The sequence below is a fragment of the Giraffa tippelskirchi genome, chromosome 7 (genome assembly GCF_054371585.1).
Source record: "Giraffa tippelskirchi isolate mGirTip1 chromosome 7, T2T-mGirTip1v1.2.pri, whole genome shotgun sequence".
Taxonomy (NCBI): Eukaryota; Metazoa; Chordata; class Mammalia; order Artiodactyla; family Giraffidae; genus Giraffa; species Giraffa tippelskirchi.
In genome coordinates, this window is record NC_137281.1 from 1,420,469 (window position 1) to 1,447,998 (window position 27,530).

The 27,530-nt window shown below is 45.6% G+C and overlaps 2 protein-coding genes across 2 annotated transcripts; one reads left to right on the forward strand and one right to left on the reverse strand.

The window, feature by feature from the left end:
• Positions 1–899: 899 nt before the first annotated feature.
• Positions 900–18,616, forward strand: ZIM3 (zinc finger imprinted 3). Its single transcript, XM_081512244.1, has 5 exons — positions 900–1,363; positions 10,289–10,345; positions 13,900–14,026; positions 14,565–14,666; positions 17,155–18,616. The coding sequence occupies exons 1-5, from the start codon at positions 1,184–1,186 to the stop codon at positions 18,417–18,419; spliced, it is 1,731 nt and encodes a 576-aa protein (XP_081368370.1). The 5' UTR covers positions 900–1,183; the 3' UTR covers positions 18,420–18,616.
• A 6,856-nt stretch (positions 18,617–25,472) lies between these two features.
• Positions 25,473–27,509, reverse strand: USP29 (ubiquitin specific peptidase 29). Its single transcript, XM_081506159.1, is given in 7 exon segments — positions 25,473–25,735; positions 25,738–25,966; positions 25,969–26,112; positions 26,114–26,614; positions 26,616–26,950; positions 26,953–27,204; positions 27,485–27,509. Coding segments are annotated over 7 exon segments (1,749 nt in total).
• Between the last annotated feature and the right edge of the window lie 21 nt (positions 27,510–27,530).

Below are 27,530 nucleotides of genomic sequence, written 5' to 3' on the forward strand. Positions count from 1 at the left end.
GTCCGTCTAGTCAAAGCTATGGTTTTTCCAGTGGTCATGTATGGATGTGAGAGTTGGACTATAAAGAAAGCTGAGCACCGAAGAACTGATGCTTTTGAACTGTGGTGTTGGAGAAGACTCTTGAGAGTCCCTTGAACTACAAGGAGATCCACCCAGTCCATCCTAAAGGAGATCAGTCCTGAACATTCACTGGAAGGACTGATGGTGAGGCTGAAACTCCAATACTCTGGCCACCTGATGTGAAGAACTGACTCATTCGAAAAGACCCTGATGCTGGGAGAGATTGAGGGCAGGAAGAGAAGGGGACGACAGAGGGTGAGATGGTTGGATGGCATCACCGACTCAATGGACATGAGTTTGAGCAAGCTCGGGGAGTTGGCGATGGTCAGGGAGGCCTGGCGTGCTGCGAATGAACTGAACTGAACTGAACTTATGCTTAAAAGGGCATCCATTTGGGGAATAAAGAGGGCAAGTAAGAGTTAAGAGGCCAGTGGAAGAGAAGCTGCACCTGTGAGTTAGAACGTAACATCAGTCAGGGTTAAGCTGAATGTGAAATGTCCTGTCCACCCAGTTTGCTGGTTGTTGTTGAGTGGCTCAGTGGTGTCCGACTCTTTGTGACCTCATGGTTTGCTGCGAAACCCCTGAATCTGTCTGAGGAATGGCAACTCTCAAGGTAAAGATATTAATAATAATGAACACACACAATTAACTTTGTGCTGGGCATCCTTCTGAGTTCTTATGTACATGTATTACATCGTGTAATGCTCACAGCCTCTCCACCCTCATCATGTTGTTACTGATGAGGTAACTGAGGTCTGGAGTAAGGAAGTCTTTTGCTGATGGAACAATGGCTGTGACAAGCGGAGCTGGAGTGTGCCTTGTTTAACCACTAACTCCCCAGTCTCTCCCAGCCATGGGGACATTGTCAGAGGACACGGCTTCAGTTCAGAGGAGGGTCAGTGTTGGAGGAATATCAATTTGAGAGCCATAAGCTTCCACTGATGCTTTTGAACTGTGGTGCTGGAGAAGACTCTTGAGAGTCCCTTGGAATACAAGGAGATCAAACCAGTCAATCCTAAAGGAAATCAACCCTGAATATTCATTAGAAGGACTGATGCTGAAACTGAAGTTCCAATACTTTGGCCACCTGATGTGAAGTGCCAACTCACTGGAAAAGACCCTGATGCTGGGAAAGACTGAAGACAGGAGGAGAAGGGGGCGGCAGAGGATGACTCCTCCAGGAGTCAGGGCACCTGTCATTTGTCCTTGCTCCCTGTGTTGCAGTGAGAGTCCCAGAAAAACCTTGCCTGAATTTCTTATCTTGCCTCTGATCGGTTTCTGTTCAAGAAATCTGAGGATCTGGGTTAGTAACTAAACAAGCTTTCTTTGGGAAAGGGATTAAATATATATATATCACCATTATATTCAGCTTATAGGTCATCAAAAATTAAGTTGTCAAAAAATAATAAAACAGTATTTGTAACAGTGACATGACATGCGTGCGCTCAGCCCTCTCTGACTCTTTGCAACCTCAGGGACTGTAGCCCGCCAGGCTCCTTCGTCCATGGGACTTCCCAGGCAAGAAACACTGGAGTGAGTTGCCGTTTCCTTCTCCAAAAAAATCTTTAAAAAATTTTTTTACATTTTTGTATTGGTAAAGCCAGTTAATAGTATTGTGATAATTTCAGGTGAAGAGCGGGGGGACTCAGCCCTACATACACATGTATCCGTTCTCCCCCAGACTCCCCTCCCATCCAGGCTGCCACGTAACCCTGAGCAGAGTCCCCTGCGCTCACAGCAGGTCCTTGCTGGTTCTCATTTTGAATACAGCCGTGTGTGCATGTCCGTCCCAAGCTCCCTATCTTAGCTCCCCTCTTTCCCCACCTAACCCGCAACCATAAGTTCATTCTCTAAGCCTGTGAGTCAAAACCATCTTAAGAAACCCTCTCCATTAACACTAACAATAAATCTGAGTCCTAACACTTTTGAAGGATAATAAAGCAACTTTCTCATAGAAATTCTGGCCTTTGCCACTGTTAGAAAAAAAAAAAAGAGTGATGTAAAACATTTCTCTCCTTTTTTCCCTGAATTTTGGGCTTCGCTGATGGTTCAGATGGTAAAGAAGCTGCCTGCAATTCAGGGGACCCGGGTTTGGTCCCTGGGTTGGGAAGATTCCCTGGAGAAGGGAATGGCAACCCACTCCAGTATTCTTGCCTGGAGGACTACACAGAGGGCCCTGGCAGCCACCACCCACGGGTTGCAAAGAGTTGGACACAACGGAGCCACTATCACTTTTGGCCTTGCCAGGCAGATGGCAGGATCTTAGTTCCCCAACCAGGGTTGAACTAGCCCCCACAGTGAAATCACTGAGTCTGAATCACTGGGCCACCAGGAATTTCCCCCAAGTCCCTTTCATTTTACTACCCTCCCCCAGCAGGGGCTGACTGGTAGAATCAGGTCATTTTCCCAAAAGACTCTTTTTATAGAAAGGTTTTAGGTTCACAATAGAATTGAGAGGAAGGTACCAAGTTCTCATATGTCCCCTTTCCCCCTACACACACACCCTTCCCCTCTTATCCACATCCCCCAGCAGAGAAGCACATTTGCTATTAATACAATTGCGCTGAAAATCCTTTGTATTTTGCATTTTCATCCCTCCCCTTTCCAGTCAGGTCATTTAAAAAATGGTTTCCCAGGTGGCATTAGTGGTAAAGAGCCTGCCTGCCAATCCAGGAGACGCAGGAGATACGGGTTCGATCCAAGAATCGGGAAGATCTGCTGGAGGAGGGCATGGCAATCCTCTCCCTGGGAGGAGGGAGGAGGGACCCTCTCCCTGGTGGGTAGAGGGTCTTTTGTTTCTTGCCTGGGAAATCCCAATGTCAGAGGAGCCTGGCTGGCTACAGTCCATGGGGCCACACAGAGTTGGACATGACGGAGCACACACGTATTTTAAAAAATATCCATCTTCAGATATGTTTGGGAGGAGACCAAGTCTCTTGCACCCTACCTCATGGAGTCTGCAGTAATCTTTCAGAATTCATTTGGCCCTTTCGTTTTGGAAAGTCGCTGTGTCTAGGCAGGGGGTCATGAAACAAGATGATCAAATGAGACAAATTCAAGACCCAGACGAGGGTGGGACCCACCTGGCACACTGGTCTCATTTTGGCAGTGTCAGGACGGCTGAAGAGCCCTTGCTGTTGGAGCACCCGGGGCTTCCCAGGTGGCTCAGGGGTAAAGAATCCACCTGCCCAGTGCAGGAGAGGCAAGTTCGATCCTGAGTCGGGGAAGATCCCCTGCAGGAGGAAATGACCACCCCGTCCAGTATTTTGGCCTGCAGAATCCCATGGACAGAGGAGCCTGGCGGGTTACACTCACGGGATCCCAAAAGATGAGAACGCACACAGGCACCGGAGCATAGCCCTTAAGGCGGAGGGATTTCTTCCTCTCTGAGCCCAATTCCATATCAGTGTAGTCAGCTGATGAAAGCAATTGAAGTAAACCGTTTTCAGTTTGCTAGCTGTTTGCAACCAGAAACAAATTTATGAAGATAAAAAGGCATTTTTAACTTTTATTTTTACATCGAAGTTTCTGATAGTTTAATCCAAAAATATTCAACTTTTTTTTTTTTAAACATGGAAAACTAATGTTGGGGAGCTCAAAGAATAAACTAAAAAGTAAAATCTTCTTGTTTGATTTATTTCATGCAGCTTTCAGTCGTTTGGATAAAGATTGATGTTTTTCTTTATCTTTTCAATTTAGGATGAAAGATTTCACTTGCATGGGATTTTTAAAATTTCCATTGGAAATACACTGGCCTGTTTTAAAAAAAAGTTTTGTTGTTCAGTCGCTAAGTCATGTTCGACCCCTTTCGACCCCGTGGACTGCAGCCCACCAGCCTTCCCTGTCCTTCACTATCTCCCGGAGCTTGCTCAGACTCAAGTCCACTGAGTCGGTGATGCCATCCAGCCACTTCATCCTCTGTCATCCCCTTCTTCTCCTGCCTTTCACAACCTTTATTCATGAGGTTTTATGGAAATTGTAGCTGAAGATGTCTGATAGGATTAGAATAGGTGGGGCTTGCTGTTTCTGACCAGATAGTCTTTGTTTCCTGACTAGATTAGGATCTAGAGATGAGAGGGGTGGGGCTGATAACGTTTATTTGACGGTTCATTTAGCTTTTAGATACACACATCTTTTCATTTCCAGTCCACCCAAGGAGAAGAAGCAACCACAGGCGCTGGGAATCAACCCAGAGAGTTCATACCAGGCTTCGCTGGAGGTAGGCTGTTCTTTCCCCTTCCTTGAAAGTCAAACGTTTTACATTTGTACGTTGGAGTTCTGAATTTTCGTGTCAGAAAGCGGTGCTCCCAGGACGTCTCCAGTACTTTCAATGGCCTTGAATCCTCAGCACCACGGCCCATGGTTAGGCTCTGACTTCATTGTTTTCTGTGCTCAGCTTGCTTGTCTGTTCTCTAGCAGAGCCCATCTTGGCCCCGTGGTCTTGGCACGGGCTCATTGCAAAAGTGCAGCTGAACTTCTGTTCCTTTTTTTTTCTCAGTTTAGCTCTGTTTTATATGCCAATGTCATACTGTACCCATTACCTTCATCTTGTTGTTTAGTTGCTCAGTCGTGTCCGACTCTTTTGGACCCCATGGACTGTAGCCCACCAGGCTCCTCTGTCCCTGGGACCCTCTAGGCAAGAACACTGGAGTGGGTTGTCATTTCCTCCTCCAGGGGATCCTCCCAACCCAGGGGTCAAACCTGTGTCTCCCGCGTTGGCAGGCAGATTCTTTACCACTCAGCCACCAGCAAAGCCCCCAAGATTGTTTTTGATAATTTTGTTTTTAAATTTCTGGGGAGTAGAGGGTGTTTCGTTTCTTTTTATTTTTTTGGTCTGGCTGCTTGTGGGATCTCAGTGCCCAGACCAGACTGAATCCTCACCCCCTGCATTGGGAGTATGGAGTCTTAGCCCCTGAACTGCCAGGGAGCCCTTGATGTTTTTTTAAGATAATTTTTTTTTTCTTTGGCTAGGGGGCATGCGGGATCTTAGTGCTCCAAAATGAAAGAAAGTGAAGTTGCTGAGTCGTGTCCGACTCTTTGTGACCCCATGGACTGTAGCCCACCATCCAAGGAATTTTCTAGGCAAGAGGACTAGAGTGGATTGCCATTTCCTTCTCCAGGGGATCTTCCCAACCCAGGGATCAAACCCGGGTCTCCCACACTGCAGGCAGACGCTTCACCCTGTGAGCCACCAGGGAAACAGTCCTCCAACCAGGGATTAAGCCTGCACTCCTGCAGCGGAAGCAGAGACTTCTAACCATTGAACCACCAGGGGATTCCCAATGATTTAACTTTTTTAGAGCAGTTTTAGTTTTATAATACAATTGAGAGGAAAGTACAGAAATTTCCCATATGCTTCCTACCTTACCCATGTATAGTCCCTCCCCCATCAACATATATTAACCAACGATTATCAACAAAGTCCGTGGTTTTCCTAAGGGTTCCCTCTTAGGGTTTGAATGCACATGTAACGACATAAAACCATTAACATGGTTTCCACTGCCCTGAAGACCCTTCATTCCCTCCTGCTCTGCCTGCTTATCTCTCCCTTCACCCAACCCCCTGGCAACTAGTCTTTATTTATTTGGCTGAGCCAGGTCTTAGTTGGTGCTGAATCTTTAATTAAGGCACAAGAGAACTCTTAGTTGCAGCATATGAGATCTTAGTTCCCTGATCAGGGATTGAACCCAGGTTCCCAACATTGGGAGTGTGAATCACTGGACCACCAGGGAAGTCCCGAAACTAATCTTTTTACAGACGTCATCATTTCCCTTTTTCCAGAATATCATACAGTTGGAATCATGCAGTATGTAGCTTTTTCAGATTGGTTTCTATTACTTAGTAATATGCATTTAATTTTCTTCCACGTGTCTTTTTATGATGATAGTTTATTTCTTTTTTGCACTGAATAAATGCCATTGTCTGGATATATCAGTTTATTTACTGAAGGACATCTTGGTTGCTTCCAGAGTTTTTCACTTATGAATAAAACTGCTATAAACATCTGGTCCAAATGGCAATGGTGCTGAGGTTGAGAAATCCTTGTTTACACGAATAGGTGACATCTACTCTCTGTATCCCCAAATTATGAATTTGTCTCCTTTTTTGTTTCTGTTTAAAAAATGAATGAATGAGAATGTAGGGTTTTATTTCTTTATATGTTTTGAAATAACATATTCACAGCTACTTTAGAACAGTCTTTCAGCAAAAAAAAAAAATCTTTTTTTAATATCTTGCATGACTTTTGTCCACTATGAAAGAATTTTTAAAAACACATACACTAGGGATCTTATACATTGTTTAGTTTTAAAAAGAGGAACATGTCAGTGTTAATTTTGAAACTGCAAATTGTATAGAAACTATATTCTTAAAAAATATCTTTTTCCTCTTACTTGTTTCTCTAATCCTTATAACCAATATACTATTTCTACTAATTGTCCTTCAAGAGAGCAAAGTTACCTAAAAAGGGAGCAATAATGAAACGCAAGCGTTAGAAAAACTGAAAAAGAGGTCAGAAGGCAATTATTACTTGTGATAAAAAATATCCATTGAGCAGAAATTGAACAAATGACTCCAAAATCTGTGAAAGTAGGAAAATGTTCACTGGTAGCCACTCAGAAAAGATGGATAAACCAGTAACTCTTAAGAAAAAGTGAAGTTACAAAAAAGCCTTTGAACCATACTTTAGAGGTATTAAAATTTTTTAAAAAATAAACCTGGGAGGGAATTCCCTGGTGGCCCAGTGGTTAGGACGCTGCACTTTCACCGCCGTGGACCCAGGTTCAACCCCTCGGCGAGAAATCCCTGTAATGTAACAGTTTCTCTTTAAAATGCAGAGAAAAATGAAAGATGAAACTAAGGCGTCTTCATAAAGAAAAACAAATACTGGACAATATCACTTCTATGTGGAATCTAAAAAACACAACAAACCAGTGAATGAGATGAGAAAGAAGCCGACTCAGATACGGAGAATACACTAGTGATTAACGGTGGGGAGAGGGAAGCAAGGAGGGGCGAGATGAAGAGGGACAAACTATTGGGTATGGAACAGTTATACTATCCTGTACAACACGGAGAATATAGCCAATATTTATAATAACTACAAATGGAGTATAACCTTGACTCATTATATTGTACACGTATGGCTTCCCAGGCGGCACTAGTGCCAATGCAGGAGACGTAAGAGCCTTGGGTTCGATCCCCGGGTGGGGAAGGTCCCCTGGAGGAGGGCACAGCTACCCACTCCCGTGTTCCTGCCTGGAGAATCCCACGGACGGAGGAGCCTGGCGGGCCACAGTCCACGGGGTCGCAGAGTCAGACACGACTGAGTGACGAAGCACACACATATTATATCCCGTAACTTATGTAATACTGTACAACTATACTTCAGGTAAAAAAAAAACGAAAATAAAGGACTTTCCTGGTGGTTCAGTGGTTAGGACTCCATGCTTCCACTGAAAGGGGCACAGGTTGGATCCTGGGTTGGGGAACTAAGATCCCACAAGCCACCTGGGGCAGCAAAAAAAAGAAGAAAGAAAACTAGCTGTTTATTATTTTTAAAATTAATATGTATATTTTATTGAAGCATAGTTGACTTATCATGTCTCAGGTACACTGCTGCTGCTGCTGCTGCTAAGTCGCTTCAGTCGTGTCCAACTCTGTGCGACCCCATAGATGGCAGCCCACCGGGCTCCCCCATCCCTGGGATTCTCCAGGCAAGAATACTGGAGTGGGTTGCCATTTCCTTCTCCAGGGCATGAAAGTGAAAAGTGAAAGTGAAGTCGCTCAGTCGTGTCCGACTCTTAGCGACCCCATGGAATGCAGCCTACCAGGCTCCTCCGTCCATGGGATTCTCCAGGCAAGAGTACTGGAGTGGGGTGCCATTGCCTTCAGCAAGGTGATTCAATTATAAATACACATATATATTATTTTTCAGATTATTTTCCACTATAGGTTATTATAAGATAATGACTATCATTCCCTGTGGTACACAGTAAACCTGTGTTGCTTGCTGTGTATCTATGTTTTTAAAATTAGAAGTCTAGCTTTCTATTCATACTAAGTCAAACAAGTGGAATCAAAATGTCCTAAATGTTTTAGCTAGGCAAATATGCCTAGGTTTTCTAAAATATATATATTATAGTTTACGTACTATTTATATACATATATACGAAAGCCTTTCTACTACACTTGATAAAAGCTTGAGAAAGAACATCAAATAAAAGAAAGGAAGAAAAACTAGCTATTATTAGGAAGAGAAAAGAGAAGATGTCTTCAGAAATTGAAACTGCTAAGTCCAACCAGTCCATTCTAAAGGAAATCAGTCCTGGGTGTTCATTGGAAGGACTGATGTTGAAGCTGAAACTCCAATACTTTGGCCACCTCATGCGAAGAGCTGACTCATTTGAAAAGACCCTGATGCTGGGAAAGATTGGGGGCAGGAGAAGGGGATGACAGAGGATGAGATGGTTGGATGGCATCACCGATTCAATGGACACGAGTTTGAGCAAACTCCGGGAGTTGGTGATGGACAGGGAGGCCTGGCGTGCTGCAGTCCATGGGGTCGCAAAGAGTCAGACACGACTGAGTGACTGAACTGAACTGAACTGAACTGAGGGCAAAGGGCGAGTACTGCTCTCCCCAGGCTTCTCCTGCCTGGGTTCTGCCACCCTGGTGAAGGGACCCTCTTGCAGGTAACATGGCCTGTTTCCTGCCTTGCTTCCCCATGAGAGGGAAGAGTGTGCTTTGGAAGACTTCAGAGCAGTTAAGGAAATAGAGGGACCCTGCCTTCTCTGACGAGGCAGAAAATCCAGAAAGACGGCCTCTCAGGACCTTTTCTTGTTTTGTTCTGAGTCTCAGGCTGGATTCTGAGAAAGGTGGCTGTCCTTCCTGTACCCACTTGGCAAGTTTATGCGCGTGCTTAGCCGCTTACTTGTGTCCTAGTCTTGCGACCCCGGGGACTGTAGCCCTCCAGGCTCCTTTGTCCGTGGGATTCTCCAGGCAAAGATACTGGGGCGGGCTGCCATTTCCTCCTCCAGGGGATCTTCCCCACCCAGGGATTGAACTCAAGTCTCCTGCACTGGCAGGTGGGTTCCTTACCCCTGAGCCGTCTGGCAAGTTTTCGGACCACTACGAATCAGGCTGAACTGACTCGCAGACAACGGTGCCTTTGACAACTCTGACGGGTGAGAGGCATGATAGGCGATTCCTGGAGGGTCTGCAGGCGGCTGACCTGACGACTCCCCTTGGACCCACTAGAGCCTGCACCGTCAGATCCTTAAGAAAACTTTGATTGTAGCACCTGGGCTTGCCTGATGGCTTAGTGGTAAAGAATCCATCCGCCAATGCAGGAGACGTGGGTTCGATCCCTGTGCGGATCCCCCATGCCGAGGAGCAACTAAGCTCCACACCTCCCTCCCTCCAACTAAGCACCACAACTGCTGAGCCTGGGGTCAAGCGCCCGAGAGCTGCAACTACTGAAGTCCTCAAGCCCTAGAGCCCCGGCTCCGCAAGAAGAGAAGCCTCCGCAATGAGAAGCTCGCTCTCAACAACCAGAGAGCAGCTCCTGCTCACTGCAACTAGAGAAAAAGCAACGAAGACCCGGCATAGCCAAAAATACATACATCAATACAATTACTGTTTTTTAATTATTAAAAAAAGAAAGCTTTGATTGCTGTACCCATAAGTTGCTTCCACTCATTTGATGAGAAAAATAAGCCAATAGTGAGATGTCTCGTCTTTGATCCTTTTTTTGCAGTCTCATAGTTATTTGTGCCATACTAAGTCTCCTCTGTTGTATCCGACTCTGCGACCCCATGCCCGCGAGGCACCTTTGTTCAGGGGGTTATTCAGGCAAGAATACTGGAGTGGGTTGCCATTCCCTCCTCCAGGGTATCTTCCTGACCCAGGGATCAAAAATGCATCTCTTGCAAGACCTGCATTGTAGGCAGATTCTTTTCCGCTGAGTGACTGGGAAAGCCCTCATAGCTATTTACTTGAAGGCAAAGGATTACTAGTAGAATCACAGGATCCAGGAGATGTGTAAATTGTGAGATGTCAAGGGAATTCTATGGGTTTATGCCCCCCAGAGGGGTCGGCCCCTGTCCCAACAGGGACCCTCCGGGGACAAGCGAGGGCTTTTCTGAAGGGTCCAGGCAGTATCTGCACTGCAGGACCCAGCAGCTGCGGACATTCTGCTTTTTCATGGCTCCTTTCTGTTCTCCCTCAGCTATTCCTTCCCAAGACTGTCATGGCTCAAAAACAACAGGAAATGAACAATATCCAGGTGAGTTTTTTTTTTTAAATCCAAATCATCATCTCAAACAAGCAAACATGGTCATCTATATTTCCATTCCTCAGAATTAACCTCTGCTAACCTCTTTGGCAGTTTTTCCTTCCCTCCTCCATCCCCTCTCCCTCTCTCCTTCTTTGATAGGCTCCAAAGTTATCTGGGGCCAGCATCCTGTGTTTTCACATCCTGAATTCCCTCAGGTCTCACCAACTTCCCTTAACCGCTGATGACTGTGACATCCTTTGTTACTGATCTGAGAGACAATATCTTATTTCTCACATGTGGAAAGGAGGGGTGCCCTTTCCCCCTAGTAGCTCAGTTGGTAAAGAATCTGCCTGCAATGCAGAAGACCCCGGTTTGATTCCTGGGTTGGGAAGATCCGCTGGAGAATCTATAGACTACCCACTCCAGGTTTCTTGGACTTCCCTGGTGGCTCAGCTGGTAAAGAATCCGCTTGCAATACAGCAGACATGGGTTCGATCCCTGGGTTGGGAAGATGCCCTGGAGAAGGAAAAGGCTACCCACACCAGTATTCTGGCCTGGAGAATTTCATGGACTCTATAGTTCATGGGGTCACAAAGAGTCGGACATGACTGAGCAACTTTCACTTTTTGCCCTTTCCCCAAACCAAGGAAAGCCGCTAAACTGGGGCATGTCACAATCCAATTTCCACGCCCTGTGAAAAACAGATTGGAAGGCATCAGTTTAGAACCAGTGAAAGAGTTAGGATGTTGTTGTTTAGTCACCAAGTCATGTCTGATCTTTGCGACCCCATGGACTATAGCACGCCAGGCTTCTCTGTTCTTCACTGTCTCCTGGAATTTACTCAAACTCATGTCTATGACTCAGTGATGTCATCCAACTGTTTTATCCTCCGTCGTCCCCTTTTCCTCCTAGAGTTAGGATGCTAGTGCCTTGTTCTAAATAAAGGAATGGATTTGAGTCGGTTCTAGTGAGGTGGATGAGCCTCAGTTCAGTTCAATTCAGTTCAGTCGCTCAGTCATGTCCGACTCTTTGCAACCCCATGAATCGCAGCACACCAGGCCTCCCTGTCCATCACCAACTCCCGGAGTCTACCCAAACTCATGTCCATCGAGTCAGTGATGCCATCCAACCATCTCATCCTCTGTCGTCCCCTTCTCCTCCTGCCCTCAATCCTTCCCAGCATCACGGTCTTTTCCAGTGAGTCAGCTCTTCCCATGAGGCGGCCAAAATATTGGAGTTTCAGCTTCAACATCAGTCCTTCCAATGAACACCCAGGACTGATCTCCTTGCAGTCCAAGGGACTCTCAAGAGTCTTCTTCAACACCACAGTTCAAAGCATTGATTCTTCGGTGCTCAGCTTTCTTCACCGTCCAACTCTCACATCCATACATGACTATTGGAAAAACCATAGCCTTGACTAGACGGACCTTGGTTGGCAAAGTAATGTCTCTGCTTTTTAATATGCTATCTAGGTTGGTCATAACTTTCCTTCCAAGGAGTAAGCGTCTTTTAATTTCATGGCTGCAATCACCATCTGCAGTGATTTTGGAGCCCCCAGAAATAAAGTCTGACACTGTTTCCACTGTTTCCCCATCTATTTCCCATGAAGTGATGGGACCAGATGCCATGATCTTAGTTTTATGAATGTTGAGCTTTAAGCCAACTTTTTCACTCTCCTCTTTCACTTTCATCAAGAGGCTCTTTAGTTCCTCTTCACTTTCTGCCATAAGGGTGGTATCATCTGCATATCTGAGGCAATCTTGATTCCAGCTTGTGCTTCTTCCAGCCCAGCGTTTCTCATGATGTACTCTGCATATAAGTTAAATAAGCAGGGTGACAATATACAGCCTTGATGTACTCCTTTTCCTATTTGGAACCAGTCTGTTGTTCCATGTCCAGTTCTAACTGTTGCTTCCTGACCTGCATACAGGTTTCTCAAGAGGCAGGTCAGGTGGTCTGGTATTCCCATCTCTTTCAGAATTTTCCACAGTTTATTGTGATCCACACAGTCAAAGGCTTTGGCATAGCCAATAAAGCAGAAATAGATGTTTTTCTGGAATTCTCTTGCTTTTTCGATGACCGAGTGGATGTTGGCAATTGATCTCTGGTTCCTCTGTCTTTTCTAAAACCAGCTTGAACATCTGGAAGTTCAGGGTTCACGTATTGCTGAAGCCTGTCTTGGAGAATTTTGAGCATTACTTTACTAGCGTGTGAGATGAGTGCAATTGTGCGGTAGTTCGAGCATTCTTTGGCATTGCCTTTCTTTGGGATTGGAATGAAAAATGACCTTTACCAGTTCTGTGGCCACTGCTGAGTTTTCCAAATTTGCTGGCATATTGAGTGCAGCACTTTCACAGCATCATTTTTCAGGATTTCCTAGAGCCTGTTATACAGAGTGAAGTGAGTCAGAAAGAGGAGAACAAATATAAACGCACATACATGGAATCTAGAAAGCTGGTACTGATGAGCCTATTTGCAGAGCAGGAATGGAGATGCAAACACGGAGAAGAGACTTGTGGGCACAGCAGGAGAGGAGGGGGCGGGATGAACTGAGAGGGCAGCATTGAAGTATATTCCCACTTTACCACAGGTAAACAGAGAGCCGGTGGGAATCTGCTCTGTGACCACCTAGAGGGGTGGGATGGGGGGAGGTTCAAGAGGGAGGGTCCACCTATGGCTGAATACCCATGGCTGGTATATGCTGATGTATGGCAGAAACTTACAACGTTGTAAAACAATTGTCCTCCAATTTAAAAAATTAAGAATGGCTAAAAAAAAAAAAGATCATAGGTAGTTCTCTGGTGGCCCAGTGGTTAAGACTCCAAGCTTCTGCTGCAGAGGGCACAGGTTCTATCTCTGTGAACCTGTGAGCTAAGGTTGGTGAATTAAGATCCTATATGCCTTGTGGCACAGCCAAAGAAACTGCAAAGAGCTTAGCATATAATAAATCACAATTATCTTAAAAAAAAAAAAAAGATATTGTGGATCAGTGAACAGTGGGGAAAATGGAGACCACCAAATAGATGTGAGCGAGGTTTAGAAAGTAAAATCGATGGAACTGGATTAGGGTTGGTAGAAAGGTACCGAAAGATGACTGTGTCATGCCTCACCCTGCGGCTACGGCTTGTTGGCAAGATATTTCAGGTACAGTTAATTTTCTCCCAGGCCCAGCAGTCAGAGAGAGGCTTCCCAGGTGGCTCTGTGGTAAAGAATCCATCTGTTAATATAGGAGCCATGGGTTCGATCCCTGGGTTCAGAAGATCCTGTGGAGAAAGAAATGGCAACCCATTCCAGCATTTTTTTTTAGCCTATTTTTTTATTGAGGGATAATTGCTTTACAACACTCCAGCATTCTTGCCTCGGAAACCCTATGCACAGAGGAGCCTAGCAGGCTACAGTCCATGGGGTCGCAAAGAGTTAAAGACAGCTTAGCAACTGAGCGCAGATAACACTCAGCGAATCACATGCACCATTCAATCTGGGCTCAGTGGCAACAGATGCCTGTTTACCGGGCCTCCGGATCTGGGGGCATTTTTCTGCAGGTCAGGAACTTGTTGTTACAGGGAGGTGTGACCTTTGAGGATGTCGCCGTGGACTTCACACAGGAGGAGTGGCAGCGGCTGGGTCCCGAGCAGAGGGACCTGTACAGGGACGTGACCTTGGAGAACTACAGGAACCTGGTCTCCCTGGGTGAGCATGGCTCCTTGGGGAGCGTCACTCCAAACCTGGAGCCTGAACCTCACGGCACTCACCCCGAGTAGCTTACCAGTTTTGGCTGTTAGATGCTATGTGCCTTGGATATGTTCATGCAGGACAGGGATTAGGGCATGTGAGGTGCATGTGGGCGAAATTTAAGGAACCCTCCGTCTCAGGTTGTGTAAGCACGGAGAGGGTGGGGGCCTTTTTCAGTTTTGTGGGTGGGGGCCTCTCCTTCCACCGCAGTTCTGGCCCTGGTTTTTGGGATTACTTCATCCTCCCAAGAAAAAAAAGCATTTAAAAATTGAATTTGGATTGACAGCCCCCGGGGTACTCCTAGCTGAATCTTCCCCATGGTTCTCTCAACCGAAGGTTGACACACAACACCCACACTCACACCAGCACACTCACACATACACATTCCAACACAGATGAACACCCTCAGACACACGGCACTCACACAGACACACACCACGTTCCCACAAACGCTTAGACACTCACCCACTTCGAACTCTGTATCTTCCGTGAACAGGAGGAGAGGACGCCGCCAAACCGGAAGTGATCTTGCGGTTGGAAACCGGTGAGGGGCCGTGGACGGTGGCAACGCAGGTGCTGGGGAGCTGCGGTCCAGCAGGTGCGGAACCAGGAGAGGGAGGGCGAAGGTCACGTGATGGGAGGCATCCCGTTTTTTTGGCCGCACCGCGCCGCTTGTGGGATCTTAGTTCCCTGATCAGGGATGGAACCCGTTCTCCCTGCACAGATTCCTAACCACAGGACGGCCAGGGAATTCCCCCTACCCCGCCCCACCTTTTAGAAAAATCACTAAGTCCTTTAGCCTGAGTGGATCAAAGTCACGTGGAAGCTACTGACTTTTTTTGTAATGAGAGAATCTCCAGGTATTTCTCTCTGCACAGCCATGTTTCTTAATTTTAACCTGAATTTTCCTTTTCGAGTAAACTCTGTTCCTCCTTCTCTGGGCTCTCCTCTGCCCCCTGTGCGACCAGCTGTGAAGCTCCCTGCACTCAAGTGTTTTCTTTAACACGAGGGCAGGGTCACAGGGCAGGGGCAGGGTCGCAGGGCAGGGGCAGGGTCGCAGGGCAGGGGCAGGGTCGCAGGGCAGGGTCACAGGGCAGGGTCAGGGTTACAGGGTAGGGACAGGGTCACAGGACAGGGTCACAGGGCAGGGGCAGGGTCGCAGGGCAGGGGCAGGGTCACAGGGCAGGGTCACAGGGCAGGGTCGCAGGGCAGGGTCGCAGGGCAGGGTCACAGGGCAGGGGCAGGGTCGCAGGGCAGGGTCACAGGGCAGGGGCACAGGGCAGGGGCACAGGGCAGGGGCAGGGGCACAGGGCAGGGTCGCAGGGCAGGGGCAGGGGCACAGGGCAGGGGCGCAGGGCAGGGTCGCAGGCAGGGCTGACATTGGTGCTCAGCACTGAGTGTAACGCTAGTATTCGTCTATAAGCATCATTAAATTTCACAAATTTTCCCAATAATGTGCTTCGTGGCAAAAGAATTGAAAAAGGTCGGATCCAAAATTCTGCTGCTTAACTTATATGAGGAAAGAATCTAGATAAGAATCCGTATATATATACAGATGGACTTCCCTGGTGGTTCAGATGGTAAAGAATCTGCCTGCAATGCCGAGAACCCAGGTTTGATCCCTGGGTTGGGAAGACCTGCTGGAGAAGGAAACGGCTCCCCACTCCAGTGTTCCTGCCTGGAGAATCCCGTGGACAGGAGAGCCTGGCAGGCTGCAGTCCATGGGGTCACAAAGAGTCGGACACAACTGAACAACTAACACTTTTAACTTTCATATGTACAGATTGTATATATGTATATATATATATATACACACACACATATATGTGTATCTACTTTTGTATATATATTCAGATATATTTTGAATATGTTCAGAGTATATTTCAGACATATGCAGAATCTGAAAAAGAATTGCTTTGTTGTACACCTGAAACTAACACAACACTGAAAATCAAGTATACTTCAATTTAAAAAATTAATTAATAAAAGCGAACAACAAAAAGAACAAGATACAAGACTTCCCTGGTGGTGCAGTGGTTGAGACTTTGACTTCCAACACAGGGCACGCAGTTTTATACCTGGTCAGGGAACTAAGATCCCGTGTGTTGTGGGGCGGTGAGGCCCACCTGCCACCACTGGAAAAGCCCACACCCCGCAGCCAAGACCAAATGCAGCTCAAAATGAGAGAACATGATACAATTATATGCACACAGCAATTCATAAGTATTGGATTATCTAAGTTTATTTTAAAGCTTCCTGGTAGTTCATGCTGGCAACGCAGGAGACCTGGGTTTGATTCCTGGGTTGGGAAGATCCCTTGGAGAAGGGCATGGGAACCCACTCCAGTATTCTTGCCTGGAGACTCCCCATGGACAGAGGAGCCTGGCAGGCCACAGTCCATGGGGTCGCAGAGAGTCAGACACGACTGAGCGGCTAAGCACACACACGTTTATTTAGGAAAAAACTAACCAGAATGCACGCACTGCAGGTAACTTTGAGTATAAATCTGTCATGGATCTTAAGCTCTATTTATCTGAAACTAAAGCTGCGGTTGTTGCGCAGCACGTTACCTTCAGTAAGCAGTCAGCAGGTGTTCAGCTGGGGTCAATCGTCATAGTAAGTCCTGTTTTTGATCATCCTTGATCAGTATCACCTGAGGTTATATCCACTCCTTCAGTGTTCCTCCATAAAGTTTCAATTAAGTTAGTTTCCCACAGACTTTACACCTGAAACCCGAATGATCTCTTCAGTAGAGAATTTACAGTATCTCATGTCAATCATGTGACCGAGGAGATTCGCACAGAGCATTTCTTTGTATTCTTTTTTTTTTAATTATATTTATTCATTTATTTTTGGCTGTGCTGGGTCTTCGTAGCTGCACAGGCTTCTCTCTAGTTGCTGCGCTCGGGCTTCTCGTCGAGGTGGCTTCTCTTGTTTCAGCGGTCGTGCACACCCACGGGCTTAGCTGCCCTGTGGCCTGTGGACTCTTCCCGAACCAGGAATCAAACATGAGTTCCCTGCATTGGCTGGAGTATTCTCGTCCACTGTACCACCAGGCAAGTCCATTTCTTTGTATTCTGTTTTAGAAAAAGCCTGGGGCATTGAAGAGCAGAGATGGAGATTCCAGGACACAGAGCAGAGCCTCCAGACTAAAGGTGCGTCTGTCAACCAGGAGACAGTGACTGTGCACAGAGACCCTGACCGTGACAAACCTAAAGAAATCTTCCTGCTGAGCACAGACCGTGTTCCGTCAAGGGTCAGACTCCTTGAAGGCGACTCATGCGGAAAACATTTGAAACACAGTTTAGATACGAAAAACTATGTAAAAAATAATACACATAATATATACAAAAGAAGAATTGGCAATGATCCATCTAAACCTAAAGAAAACCAATTTTTGTGGAATACTCATCGAAAGTCACTCCGTTCAAAATCATACCTTTGGAGTCCCTTAAGGACACAAGCCGTTGAGGAATCCTTCGGATATAATACACGCAGACGGGCGTTCAGCGAGAAGAGTAGGATTGATGAACATCAGACCACTGATGCAGGGCAAAAATCCTATGAATGTGATGAATGTGGGAAAGTCTACAAGCAAAAGCCCAACCTTGTCCAACACCAGAAAACTCATACTGAAGGGAAACCCTTTGCATGTCAAACATGTGGGAAAGGTTTTTCCTGGAAATCCTCCTGCATTAATCATAAGAAAATTCACAATGAAGAAAAAGCCTATGAATGTGATAAATGTGGGAAGTCGTTTAAACAGGGATCAGCCCTCCTTCAACATAAAAAAATTCACACGGGACAAAAACCCTACAGCTGTAATGACTGTGCAAAAGCATTCGTCTACAAGTCAGATCTTGTCAAGCACCAGAGAACACACACAGGAGAGAAGCCTTATAAATGCAACGTATGCGGAAAGGCTTTTGCCCAGAAATCCAATGCCACTGACCATGAGAAAATCCACTCTAAGGAGAGAGCCTACACCTGTGAGCTATGTGGCAATACCTTCATCCAGCAGAAAAATCTCATTCAACACAGAAAAATCCATACTGGAGAAAAATGCTATGAATGTGACAGATGTGGGAAAGCATTCTTCCAGAAGTCAAATCTTCACAGCCATCAGAGAATTCATAGCGGAGAGAAGTCCTACCAATGTCAGGAATGCGGAAAATTCTTTAGCCGGAAGTTAGGCCTCCGCCTGCACAGAAAAATCCATACTGGACAGAAATCTCATGAGTGTTCTGAATGTGGCAAAGTCTTCCTCGACAAGTCGTATCTTATCAAACACCAGAGAAGAATTCACAATACACACCTCCTGCACATTAAAATACGGGAATGCTCCCCTTAGAGGCTAGCCTAGAATAATCCTCCAGGAGTTCTTACTGAATGATTGGTAAGAACACTCTATCGGAGGGCAGCCTGGGGGTGCAGTGTATCCTTTGGAGATTGATTTTGTTTATGTGTTCAGCAAATATTAAGTACCCTTCGTATACCAGGGATTCTTTTAAACATTGACGTTGTAGCAATAAACCAAATTGACAAAAATGCTCATGGAGTTTTGTTCTAGTGAATACAATCTGTGGTATCCATTTTTAAATTTTATTTATTATTATTATTTTTAATACATCTCTTTATTCTTTTTTAAAAAAGATCTTTTTTATAAAAGATGTATTTATTTATTTTTGGCTGTGGCGGGTCTTTGCTGCTGTACTTGGGCTTTCTCTGGTTGCGGTAAGCAGGGGCTACTGATTGCAGTCGCTTCTCTGGTTTTGGAGCTCAGGATCTAGGTGTGCAGGCTCAGTATTGTGGTGCCCAGGCTTAGCCGCCCTGAGGCATGTAGGATCTCCCCAAACCTGGGATCGAACCGATGTCCCTTGCTTTGCAAGGTGGATTCTTAACCACCAGGGAAGCCCTAAAGATTTTTCAGTGTGGACCATTTTTTAAAACATTTATTGAATTTGTTACAATATTGTTTCTATTTTATGTTTTGGTTTTTTTGGCCAATAGGCATGGGGGAATCTTAGCTCCCTGACTGGGGATCGAACCCACACACCCTGCATTGGAAGGTGAAGTCTTTTTTAAATTTAATTTAATTTTTAATTTTATTTATTTTGGCTGCCCTGTGGGGCACATGGGATCTTAGTTCCCCCACCAGGGATCAAACCCACGCCGCCTATATTGGGAGTGCGAAGTCTTAACCACTGGACTTCCAGGGAAGTCCCATCTATTTTTTTGAAATATAAGTACTATCACTAACTGGGAACAATAAACATAAAATGGAACAACATAGTTGCATCACTAAAATGCCCAGGATGGATTATATTAGTGTTAGCATTTATTTATTTGCATTATTATATACTAGTATTTATTTATTTGGGGCTTTTTGTTTGGGAACATGATCGGTTAAGTCAATACATTAGCAACCCAGGAGAAATATACTGAAAGCACCTGGTAAGTCTTCAAAGTTGGGAAAGAAAGAGGGACAAGTAGACGTTTCACACCATGAAAGTCTCTGCCCTCCTCCCCACTTCACTTGGTTTTCCAAGAGAAAGAGGAGATAATTCATCTCTCTTGGTGAGCGGGAGGAAAAACCCCAGAATGGTTGACTCTACCCATTGTGAGCACCGAGTCTCCTGTGTCGACTACAAACTGGTTCTCGGTGAGGGATTTGCCATCTGCTTCTGCAGACACTGGATTCTGTGCTCGAATGGAGGTCAGGGTGGAGAGGGAGGCACTTTGTGTGCCAGAGGAACTCATGGTACCGGTCTTTAGATAGTTAGATATTTTCAGGAACTGATTTCATGATCCCAGTCCTTGCATCTCCTTGTACCTAGGAAATCACTAAATGCCTTCATGGTGACATCATGAGTAGCAGAAAATGTTTTGTAAAGTAAGCGCTTGATTGCGTTGAACTCCCCCTTCAACAAAATCTCACACATTGACCGTCCCCCACTGCCTCTTTGGAGCAGTCTCTCAGAGCTATCTGAGGGGCTGTCTCCCAGGCCATAGTCCTCATTTTGCCTCCAGTAAAATTTAACTCATAGCTTTTACCTTGTACGTCTTTTTTAGTCGATACCTGGAACCAGTCTGTCCATGGGTTGCATGCATTCTTTTAGTCTTTGTTTGAGGCTTGGCTGCGGCATGCGGGATCTAGCTCCCTGCACTGGGAGTGTGGAGTCTTTGCCTCTGAACCACCAGGGAAGTCCGCGTGCATTTCTGCTGCTCACTGCCGTGCAGTATCTCACTCCAAGCCTCGCGTGTGTCTGCTTAGCAAAAGCCAGGGAGCCTGGAAAAGAACACTTTTAGGAACCAGCCCCTGCCACACAGGAAGGTAAGCTAGAAGGGGACTAAAACGGGTATTAGTTAGATTCACTCTCTGCCGTGGACAGTCCACCCATGGAGATGGAGGTCTTCAGAAAGTTGAATTCCACACGACAGAAGAAACATCTTCCTGCTTCAGATAACACAACCGTCCCTCATCTAAATGAGAAGGCACTCACCCTCTCTCCCTTTAAGTCTTCTGAGTCATTCCTTTCCTCCCTAAATGATTCCAGGTTCAGCCACTACCTTATCTTTATAGCTTGTAACCTGGAAAGGAACATTTAAACACTGACAGAACACAGATGTCACAGTAGGGGGAAGAGATAAGAATAAGGTGGAATTTGCATTAGACAATAAATGGAGTGAGAAAATATCATCTAGGGATGGTAATTGGAGTGCTCTTGGGGCAGGAGATCACCCCAGGCTAGGCATTTACAACCGGCCTCCTGCTCACACCTCCTGGGGCCTTCATCAGCAGCCCCCTGTTGACATTTCCTGAAGCAAGATACCAACAGGCTCCAGGACTACAGATTCATGACTGGACTCCTGTCTCTGTTTCGAGATCTACACCTCGGTATAAAAACCAGCAGTGGGAATAGGGTAAATCACCAGACACTGGGCATGTTTATGGCGGGGACAGACTTGGACTAAACACTGTATAAAGATTAAGAGATCACTCACCTCCCATCCTTGGGGCAAGGGAGACAGTGTTGTTTAGTTGCTAAGTTGTATCTGACTCTTTGCAAGCCCATGGGCTGCAGCATACCAGGCTCCCCGTCCCCCCTGAATTTGCTCAAATTCATGTCCATGGAGTCGGTGATGCCATCCAACCACCTCATCCTCTGCCGCCCCTTCTCCTTGGGCCTTCAGTCTTTCCCAGCATCAGAGTGTTTTCTAACGAGTTGGCTCATCAGGTGGCCAAAGTGTTGGAGCTTCAGCTTTAGCCCTTCCAATGATTTCCTTTAGGACTGAATGGCTGGATCTCCTTGTTGTCCAAGGGACGCTCAAGTGTCTTCTCCAGCCCACAAGTGCACAAAAACCTTCATGGGGTCAAAAAATCAGAGGATAATGCCAGGCTGTAATGAGCCTTAGGCCACCCGGGGTGAAGAACCAGCTCTGGAAAAGACCCTGATGCTGGGAAAGATTGAGGGCAGGAGGAGAAGGGGCAGCAGAGGATGAGACGGTTGGACGGCATCACTGACTTGATGCACATTAGTTTGAACAAACTCTGGGAGACCGTGAAGGACAGGGAGGCCTGGCGCGCTGCAGCCCATGGGGTCCCAAAGACTCAGGACTTAGTGGCTGAACACACACAATATTGAATAATGGGTCTTGCTTCTCCCAGAAGCCTTCACTTCGAGATTCATCTCAGCTGAGGGGTGAATGTGTATCCAGGGGAGGGTCCTGGGGTAGGTCAAGTGTGGAAAAATAATCAGATCATTGGCTAAAGGTAAACAAACAGAAGACCCATCCTGTATAAACGACTTAACTGCCTCTCACTGCACTCCTCCTCTCTGGAAGACCACATCCTCGCTCCCTGGCTGTCGTCTCTGCCTTGGTTCTGCCTTAACTGCACAAAATGTCTCACTGTCCTCTCCCACTGGTTGCTGTGCTGCGTCTCTGATAATAAACTGTGCACCTGCATTTACAGTTCTTGCCTTGGGCACTTCCCTGGTGGTCCAGCTTCCACAGCAGGGGGCACAAGTTCGATCCCTGGTTGGGGAACTAATATCCTACCTGCCACAAAGTGTCCCCTCCAAAAAAAAAAAAAATCTACAAATAAGAAACACTGAAAAGAGTGTGGAGAAAAGGAAAGCCTCCTACGCTGTTGGTGGGAATGTTAAGTTGGTAAGAGCCACTATAGAAAACAGTATGGAGATTCTTCAAAAAATTAAACAGAGAGCTGCTATGTGATCCAGCAATCCTACTCCTGGACATCTAGTCAGAAAAAACTATAATTTGAAAAGATGCGTGTACCGCTATGTTCACAACAGCACTATTTACAACAGCCAAGACGTGGAAGCAACTGAAACGTCCATCACCAAATAAATGGATAAAGATGTGGTACATATACACTATGGAATATTCAGCTCAGTTCAGTCGCTCAGCCGTGTCCGACTCTTTGCAACCCCATGGACTGCAGCACGCCAGGCTTCCCTGTCCATTGCCAACTCCTGGAGTTTACTCAGCCATAAAAAAGAGTGAAATAATGCCATTTGCAGAGATCCGGATAGACCTAGAGATTATCACACAAAGTGAAATGAGTCAGACAGAAAGAAAATATCATGTATCACTTACTTGTGTAATCTAAAATATGACACAAACGAACATATCTATGAAACAAAAGCAGACCCACAGACATAGAGAACAGATTTGTGGTTGCTGTGGGGGGTGAGGGGTGGGAGAGGGGCAGACTGGGAGTTTCAGATTAGCAAATGCAAATGATTATATACAGGATGGATAAACAGCAAGGTCCTACTGTAGCGCACAGGAAACTATACTCAATATCCTGGGATAAACCATGATGGAGAAGCATATGAAAAAGACTGCATATATGTATAACTGAATCACTTCACTCTAAAGCAGAAATGAACCCAACATTGTAAATCAAATCAAATAAATAAAAGATGATTGCTTACCACAACTTTCTTTTTTGGATATTAAGCTTTCTTTACACTTGACAGTGCCCTGGGGAAGAAGAAAAGAAATGCACAAGGAGGCAAAGGAACAGATGGTGTGGATGTGGAGGGAAGATCTGGGAGGGAAGCTAGGAGACCTCGTGAAGTCATGGATGAGGACATGAGGAGAGGAAATGACATTACATATAATAAATGAAAATCAAGTGTCCAGGGAATCATCGGATGTTGTAGATCTCTGGTATCCACAAAGCCCAGTCGTTTTCTTTAAACTCACTGCCGTCAAGGTTGGTTTATGCTGATTTATCAGCATGTGTGACCCCACCTTTGGCTTCACCAGTCAGTGGTGCTATCATGGTGTGAAGGAGACTTTGACCTTGGAATTGATGGCCTGCCTTCTCATGGCATCTGTAAATGCAATGGGTTTTAGAGTTACTGCTTTTGTTTTTTCATTTTAATTCATCTGTACTTGTTACAACTTTGAAAGCAGAATGTGACTTGAGCCCTACATTTCCATTCACAAAACTTGCTATTACTTTTCAAAGGACTTTATAACATGCCTGGGTAGGCCTATAATTTTGCTATAGACTTTATTGCATTTATTACTTTCTCTGCCCTTCAGTGATACCCAAGAAGATCAAACACACATATGAGACGGAGAGAGAGCAAAGGAGGTGAGGTCACACACTGACAAGCATATTATTTTGGACATTAAACTATGTGTAAACAAATTGATATTTCATAGTTATGTATGTAAGATTGGAAGAGAACACCAAAATACTAATAGTGGAATTGTTGACATGTTTCTGTCTTTTTTAAAAATTCCTTTGTTTATGTTTAATTCCTTTTTTAAAATAAAAAATTTTGTTTTTTTTAATACAGTACTTTCTGTCTTTTGCCCTTAAATGCTAAAAATAATACTTTATAAAACCTTGTACACACAGTTCTGCTTGCTCCCCCTCCTCCTCTTTCTTGCATCTAACTGTGCAAACTTGTCTCATGTTTCATATATCACCAGGATTTTTTTCCTTTTTTTGTTTTTGTGTTAGTTCCCCAACCAGGGATTGAACCTGGGCCCCTGGCAGTTAAAGCCCCAGGTCCTGACCACTGGAACCCCAGCGAATTTCCCGCCAGGATTTGTTATTTTTTTCCTCACCCGGACTTTATCTCTTTGTACCCACAAAGTCCTCTCAACTTTCACACCCTCACTCCTATGACCTACTGACACTCAGTAGTGTAAGTCTGTTTAAGCTTGGCTACTAGGTTATGTTATACATTTATGAATATTTATAGTCTTATCCATGTTAATAACTTCAGAAACATTTTAAGATGCTTTTGAATTTTCAAACTCAACCTCATATAATTTTTTAATATATTCAATTTCCCATTCATTATTTCCCTCCAATTCCTGGAAGAAAGTAAAAATACAGTTGATTGCATTGTACGATAGCAAATTTTACCAGTAATCAGTCACAAAACTCTGTGAAGGCCAGTCAGTGGTACATGTATTGGTGGGAGTTTTATTTTAACATTTTTACAACAGAAAGGTATGCATGCATTTGAGGAACTTGAAAACACACAATTAAAATCCTTTACATAAAACAAACAACTCATCTATATAGTAGTGAAAGACACCAAGATGCTCTTGACAATAAAGCAGCGGCTCTTCCGTCCTCTGGAGCACCAGATCTCCGACAATCACCGAGTCGCACCCCCGGTTTCCGGTTCAGTTGGTCCGAAATGGGATCCAGGATGGTTCGTTTCTAACCAGCCTCTGGCTCCTGCTGCCACTGCAGGACCAACGTTTTGAAAACCACCCCATTAGCACAAAAGGCGATTTCCCAGTCTTCCAGGCTAGGACGACCCATCTCCGTTTGAGTGGCGGGGTCTGCCGCAGAATTAGCGCGGTTATTTCCCGTAAGAAGAGTTTCTGTTTGACCTTGGCTGTCGAGCTCTTTGCCTTCTCATCTCTGGGTAGAGTTCAGAATCTTCAGAATCTTCCTTCCGCGGAGGAAGAGGGACTGCGTGAAGCAGGCAAGCAGATTTGTGCAAGAGTCATCTCTTTCTTTCCTATTTTTTTTTAAAGTTAAACCTTCTTTCTTTTTTAAATTTTTGTTTATTTTTACTTTTCGGTTGCTCTGGGTCTTCGTTGCGGTGAGCAGAGGCCCCTCTCCGGCTGCAGAGCGCAGGCTTCTCATCGCGGTGCCTCCTCTAGCTGTGGAGCACGGCCACTCGATGCTTGAGCGTCAGCAGTTGCAGCTCGCAGGCTCTAAAGCATAGGCTCAATAGTCGTGGCCCACGGGCACAGTTGCTTTGCAGCACGTGGGATCTTCTGGACCAGGAATCAAACTTGTGTTCCCTGCATTGGCAGGCAGGTTCTTACGCACTGAGCCACCAGGGAAGTCCAGAGTCATCTTTTTCTTATTCCTCCTGAGGGATGTCCCCTATCTCCACTTTGAGTGAGAATTCCTTGCCCTTCTCAACAGCGCCTGAAAGATCTCATCGTGCATATAAAAGAAGATATACCCAGTGTGAGGCCTAGCCGCCTGCGCCACGGACTCTTGGATTTCTGATGCTAGTAGGTCATTGTACGTGAACCAGGCCTGCTTCTGAAAGTCGTAAACATCGCTGATGTAATGGCCTGAATCTGGGGGGCTCCCGAGATGGCTGATGACACAGATGAGCCGGTAGGCGTTTCCTTTCTCCCTTTGGCTTCAGTTCCTGGGTCCTCCCTGTCTAAAATTCCAGGGTTCGTATCATAACCGAAAGCACCGAGGGAGTCCCTGTTATCTTTCTGACGATTCTGGAAGTCGTTTTCTGTGTATTTCTGGGCACCCAGCTCCCTGATGCCTGGAGGTGATTCCCTTCGGGGAAATTCCTTGACGATCCTTTTCTGACAGCGCTTCTGCAGTTGTTCAGCCACGCCTTGAGATCTTTCTCAAGAATCCTGTTTTCATGAGCCTTATAAAAGCCTTCAGTGGACTCAGTGACACTGCCAACACCTAACTCTATGAATGCATTACTCGTCTCGGATTTCTTAAGGTCCGTATCTTCAGGCATCTCTTGGAGCTGAGCCTCTCCAAGACTTGGTGTGGGGGCTGCTGGTAAGTTCACTTGCATCTTCACAGATCATAAGACATGTATGTTCTTGATCCATCCCTGAGTCAGCTGCTGGCAGCTCCTTTTCTGCCATTTCCGAAGCTGTTATATTCCGTTTAGGACCATTTTCCAGGTCTCTCTGCTGCTGTTCTTGGCTTGACCCTTCAACGACCTTCTGGAACATTAGTGGTTCAGCATTCTTTGCCAAGGAATCGCTGGATTCTGAGATCAACTTCTTTGAAGGTGCCGATGGGGTGAGGATCTCAGAAACCATCTCTGGAGAGACTTCTAGCATTTTAGAGTCCCCGGGAGGGGTGTTACTGGCAGTAGGAAAAGGCAACTTGGTTAAAAATTTAGGAATAGCAACTGGTTGGTTATCCTTCATCAGCAATCAAACATTGTTAAAGCTATAGTGTTTCAGATGGACGGTGAGCACTCTGGGAAGCTTCCTGAATCTGTGCATTGCCACAGATGTCTCGTGGCAATTCGTTACAGCTGTACTCGAGGTCTTCTGCCCTAAAGAAAAGATCAAAAGAATTCTGAACAGGGTTTGTTTCTTGGGGAAGGTGGATAGAAAGATAATGATTTGGCTCTGTCTTGAGAACGACCTGTCCACAGGCTTTGCAGATAATGGAGCGCTGCAATTCAAACCCAAAGTTAGCCACAGGGGGACAAACAGATGTCTGGCAGGCAGCGTTCTCCGCACATCTGTGAAGGTCAGTTTCCACCCCTTGTTTCCTCTGAGTCTTCAAAGTGGGGTTTACTTTTTCCATGTCTCCTTTCAGCTGCTGTAAACAGTATCCTAAAAATTCGTAAGCATCGTAGGCACGTTGCTGGAGAAGGTCTCTGCAACAGCTGAAATAGCAATTTTAATATTGACAAGTAGCTCTTTCTTGCCTTCCAGGTTACAAATATCTTTCAAAGCAAGTAGCTGGGTCAGGCACCTAATAAAAGCATCAAAGGGAATTTTCTCCCACCGTATGCCCTTCATGAGTACGTCGTCAGCAAACGAGGGAATCATGAACAGTGACTGTAAAATCGCCTTCATGTGACAGGTGTTCCCCAGGTTGGGGAACCCTTGTCAGAATCATTCTGGGCGAGTGTCAAGGAGCACCTGGGTTCATCATGGCTATATATTTGTTCTGATGGAAACTCCAAACCTGTTTTGCAAGAGAGAACCTGAATTGAAAAAACAGTCTCAGCTAGATTAGAGTTTTCAGTAGAGATGGTCCTTCATGTAGATCCACATGTTGAATTTCTAAGTTTTTCTTGAACTTCTGAATGCATCGGTTCATCCTTGTTACTTTCTGTATACTCAGAGGAATCGATCTTCAATTTCTGTTTAGTTCAGGGTTACTTTCTTTCAGGGACCCTTCATTCATCTCTCAACCAGGTGATACTAT

Coding starts and splice junctions, on each gene's coding strand:
- ZIM3 (XM_081512244.1), top strand. CDS start 1,184: ATGCTGGGAAAGACTGAAGACAGGAGGAGAAGGGGGCGGCAGAGGATG. Junction 10,346..13,899: donor AGGAAATGAACAATATCCAG/GTGAGTTTTTTT, acceptor TTGTTGTTACAG/GGAGGTGTGACCTTTGAGGA. Junction 14,667..17,154: donor GGGGAGCTGCGGTCCAGCAG/GTGCGGAACCAG, acceptor ATTCTGTTTTAG/AAAAAGCCTGGGGCATTGAA.